This window comes from Frankliniella occidentalis, unplaced genomic scaffold (genome assembly GCF_000697945.3).
Source record: "Frankliniella occidentalis isolate FOCC.00 unplaced genomic scaffold, Focc_3.1 Scaffold97, whole genome shotgun sequence".
NCBI classification, from domain to species: domain Eukaryota; kingdom Metazoa; phylum Arthropoda; class Insecta; order Thysanoptera; family Thripidae; genus Frankliniella; species Frankliniella occidentalis.
This window is the reverse complement of record NW_026267226.1, coordinates 903,854-908,245: the sequence shown is the minus strand read 5'-3', so window position 1 is coordinate 908,245 and position 4,392 is coordinate 903,854. Positions and strand designations below refer to the sequence as shown.

General features: G+C 39.4%; 2 protein-coding genes across 2 annotated transcripts in view; both read right to left on the bottom strand.

Annotated features, from left to right (window-relative positions):
* The window catches only part of LOC127749822 (inverted formin-2-like), a 25,987-nt gene extending 25,743 nt beyond the window's left edge, over nt 1-244 (bottom strand). The window contains exon 1 of the mRNA XM_052269592.1: nt 185-244. Coding sequence (XP_052125552.1) covers nt 185-224 — 40 coding nt within the window. The 5' untranslated portion in view covers nt 225-244. The remainder of the gene's footprint in view (nt 1-184) is intronic.
* Nucleotides 245-260: 16 nt separating this feature from the next.
* On the bottom strand, nt 261-3,873 carry LOC113205378 (src substrate cortactin). Its single transcript, XM_052269591.1, has 12 exons — nt 3,708-3,873; nt 3,251-3,425; nt 3,046-3,165; nt 2,847-2,967; nt 2,579-2,744; nt 2,375-2,496; nt 2,157-2,268; nt 1,864-2,048; nt 1,709-1,780; nt 1,281-1,626; nt 1,135-1,190; nt 261-1,058 (listed from the first exon to the last, which is right to left on the bottom strand). Exons 2-12 carry the CDS (start codon nt 3,421-3,423, stop codon nt 978-980), a joined length of 1,554 nt encoding a protein of 517 aa, XP_052125551.1. The 5' UTR covers nt 3,424-3,425; nt 3,708-3,873; the 3' UTR covers nt 261-977.
* Between the last annotated feature and the right edge of the window lie 519 nt (nt 3,874-4,392).

The window sequence follows — 4,392 nt, the reverse complement described above, 5'->3', positions numbered from 1 at the left end:
GGGCGTGGCGGGGTGTGGCGGGGCGGGACGGGGCGGGGCCACACACGGCCGTCCCCTCCACCTCTCCATCCTGTAGGCGCCGCGAGTGAGTGAGCTGTGCTATTCCTCCCCAGAAGTGTATTTCTAACGCGACCCTTCAAAAAATTTAAGCCTCTTCCGGAGGAACAGAGGATGAAACACATACCTAGCTGGAAGGGGGCTCTGTACACGGCTACATGAGGCATGAGGGGTGGGATGAGAAGAATGAACCTGCAAAACGATAAAATATAGTCTGTTTAATTCAAATATAGAATCCCATATCTTGCACAACGTCGAAATCCGCCTTCGGGTCGAAAATACAAACACATTTATTAAATGTTAAGTGAACCCACCTTAGGTTGGTTTAACAATGATTATTTACATCTGGAGCACAAAATGTAAATTAATAACACAACGCCGCACCAACAAGACATGCACAAATTGCTGCCCCTGATTAAATGCCTTTCTTAGGTCGCACTATCCACTCTAATTGACTAATATAAAATTAAAAATAAAAACTGACAATATGAGATAAATAGATATATTATATTTAAAAGTTGTAACTATGGCCTGATGAAGGTACAAGAAAGATATTGAAAATCAGTCAAAAAATACTTCCCTAAAGTCTCTAAGACTTGAAAATATAGTACCAATGAATAGTAATCCTGACGAAACAGACTAACACAATCAATGTGTGAGGAATGTTTCAATAGTCCGCTCTCAATCATCCCATTTAAAATAAAATATAAAACAAAAAATACTTCCAAAATCAATAAAAAGCTTTAACTCAAATAAGCTTTCTGCGCCTTGAGCTTAAGTTAAAATAATTTCATGAATGAAATACTGTAAGTAGATACAGAAAAAAAATCCTGCATCACAAAAAAATTTGAGTGAAACACCAGTACCCTGTATGAGCTCTCTCCAGCACTCTTATGAGGAAATAAACTTGGTAAGAGATTTCATTCTTGTAGTTGAACATAATTTGCAGGGAAGAGACCAAACTTTCCATGGCAGACACCACGCCACCAGCCTTCATCAATCTAGGACAGAAAGATGGAAGGTTAACTATATATTCTAAAGAATGGACAAGCAAAAAACAGATATGGTCAAACTTACCATTTCAACATTGCTGATAATATCATCTGGGTCAAAGGAAATTTCATCATCGGCAGCTGAAAAAGATATATGTTGTTGGTCATTCTTAATTTTTGAGGCTCAGCTTCACATAGCACATAGAATTAAAAAATACAGTGGATTTGTACCTGCTTGATAGTCATAAACTGCAATAGCTGTGATTCCCGTCTCTTCTGGTCCGTCCTGTTCATCCACAACTACTTCTGTTGGGGTAGCGGTTACAGTAGATGCAGACTGAACCTGCTTTACGGGTTCAGGTTCAGGCTGGGGTTCTACTACAGGTTCGGGTTCCGGTTCGGTTGCAGGCTGTGGGGGAGGCTGCGAAACGGTTTTAGAAGCAGCTGGCAGAGTCACATCGGGCTGAATGACAACAGGTGACTTTGGCTGGGTAGCAATAGGAGATTTTGGTTGCAGAGTAACTGGGGATTTTGGCTGAACAGTTGTCAGGTCTGGTGTGTCCTCTTTCACAGGTAACTGATGAAACAAAAACAAAAAAATATAATTGGCTTCATGCCATACTGTAATAAATCATCAGTATATAGCATGTTAAATTTACCTGAACGGCCTTTGGAAGTGAAGAAGCTTGAGATGGCGCTGGCTGCTTTGCTTTGGCCAGTTTTGCAGCGTCCTAAGCATGACATAACATTTTACAATATTTTATTTTCTGCTTTTGAAGAAAAATGTAGATTGATAGAGATTTGATTTCCATACCTCCTCATCTTTCTGTCGCAGAGCTTTAAGCCTCTCTTCTTCTTGCTTCTTCGCGGCCTCTTTCTCACTCTTTTCTCTTGCCAGTCTTCTCTGCCTCTCTTCTTCAGCTCTTTTTTTAGACTCTTCCTCTCCTTGTTTGGCTAAATTTTCAAATTTAGCGCGCAGGTTTGATGGTTTTGAAGATCCTGTTGGGAAAAAAAATATTAACCTATTGACCGGTTTTTATTTCTTTTTTCTCTCTCTTTTTTTTTTTTTTTTTTTTTTTTTTTTTTTTTTTGATATATTAGATGTACCTATATCTGGCTTTGACTTTTCATATGATGTGCCCACTTTCTCAGGAGCTCCAAAACCATGTGCTGATCTGTCAACTCTGTCACTTTGAACTCCAAACTTTCCTCCAAAGCCCTATAAAGTAAAATGATTTGTACTACTACTGCACTTTATCAAGATCCACAATTATCCTGAAATACATATGTTACACAGAAAATATTTCAGATGAGATAAAAGTTACCTTTTTGCCATCTACTTGACTTTCATGTTGGTTTAGGCCTTCATGATGATCCCAACCAACAGCTGATTGGTCTTGCCGATCCGACTGGACACCAAACTTGCCACCAAACCCAACAGCATAATCTGTAGAAAGGGAGGTCTCTTAATATTTTTAACAGTAATTTTAATTTGAAAAAACAAAACAAATTTAAACTGTTTAACAAACCTTTCTGGCTTTCATGTTTCTGCACAGTCTCAACATGGTCCCAGCCAACAGCTGACTTATCTTGCCGATCTGACTGAACACCAAATTTACCACCAAAACCAGAACTATAATCTTTCTGTGAAGTATGTTTCTCCAGCTTTTCTTTGTGATCCCATCCTGCGGCACTCTGTGCAAGGGGAACAAAAACAAAATAAGAAAACTAAACCTTGACAAACTAAAAAACTTTTTCCTATTTATTTATTTTTGTAAAAAAGAAGCATTAACTTACTTTATCAACTCTGTCTGTTTGAACCCCGTACTTTCCACCAAACCCTGTGGCATAGTCTTTTTGGGACTGATGTTTCTCAACTTTAGCAACATAATCATGCCCAACTGCTGACTGGTCCATTCTGATAACAAATAAAATTTTAAAATAAGTCTCTAAAAATTTAAGATAAATTATACTAAAAGAAAAGCAGATAACTTACCGATCAGCTTGCACACCAAACTTGCCTCCATAACCATAGGCAGCTTTTGGTCCATCTTCCAATTCTTTTTTCTTTCTCAGGGCATCTCCTTGAGCCACCTCCTCTCGGAGCTTTGACATACTAATAATAAAAATTAATAGCCATTAGAGAGTAATCCTCAAAAATTCAAAGAGCATTTAATAGAAATAAAATTAAAAGCCCTTACTCAATGGTTCCTCCTGTGCGACCTGACCCTTCAATCGTCTTTGCACCCCATCGCTGTTCTTGCTCTGTAACATCATTGACAAAATCTGGATCTGTTTCCCAGTCATCATCATCCTGCTGTGGTAAAACTGGAGCCTGTGCTCCTGAAGTGTGTCCGGCTGCTGCTTTCCACATGTCTGCAACAAATACATTCATATTAGACATAATGAACTGATGACATAACCTAAAATGGAAAGGGGCATGTCAACAAAACCGGTGAGGTAATCACACTGCCAGCGTCAGAAAGGATTGCATTTGAATTTAAAGACTAAGTCTAAGTGAAGTCAATTTGATAAAAACAGTTGTTTGATATAAATACACTAAATTTGTTGTGACAGGAGTAGCGGTTTGACAGAAGATTCTCGAGACACAAAAGAGAAAGCAGAGAAAACAGGATGTTATATTAAAGATGTCTGTACCTTAAAATAACTATTAAACGGGAGTAAAAAAATCAAAATAAATATACTGTTTAGCTAATTCCACACAAAATCCTTCGTTATCAGCGGAAAACGGAAGGGTGTGTCGGTCTTTGAGATGTTTTGATACTGCTAGAACCACCGGATTCGTTTTCGCATTATTCGCAGTGCAGCAGAGCAATATTCACATTTAAGTAAGTGGGAAATGGAGGCTACCCGCCGCAACAGCGTAATACGAAAAACTTTCATTCGCTTATCCTGAACGTGAATGCTGTGCTGACAATAGAAAATATCCGTTATTTTATCGGATGATCCAAACATTCACCATGGGCGAATATATAGCAAACCATTACTATGGACTACTATGCAACCCTTCGATCTCCTGCATAGTCGTTTTTGCCTCAGCACCAGATTGCGGCTTCTTGCCAACAGATGCATGGACTTAATTGATTTAAATGCTGTGAATATGCTGCATGATGTTGCTTAATATGATTATGATTCAAGAGAACATGACACAAGAACCAAATTCCCGATCGCGCCCGACAGCGCGCGTCTTTATGGTGGGCACTAGAGTTCTCCCTCTTATTGCAACCCCTTTGCCACGAGGAGGGAAATCCCATTGGAAGTCGGGGAATGAAAGGGCACCCCCATCCCTCCGTCAGCGCGACCACGTCCGAGTGAAAGGCGA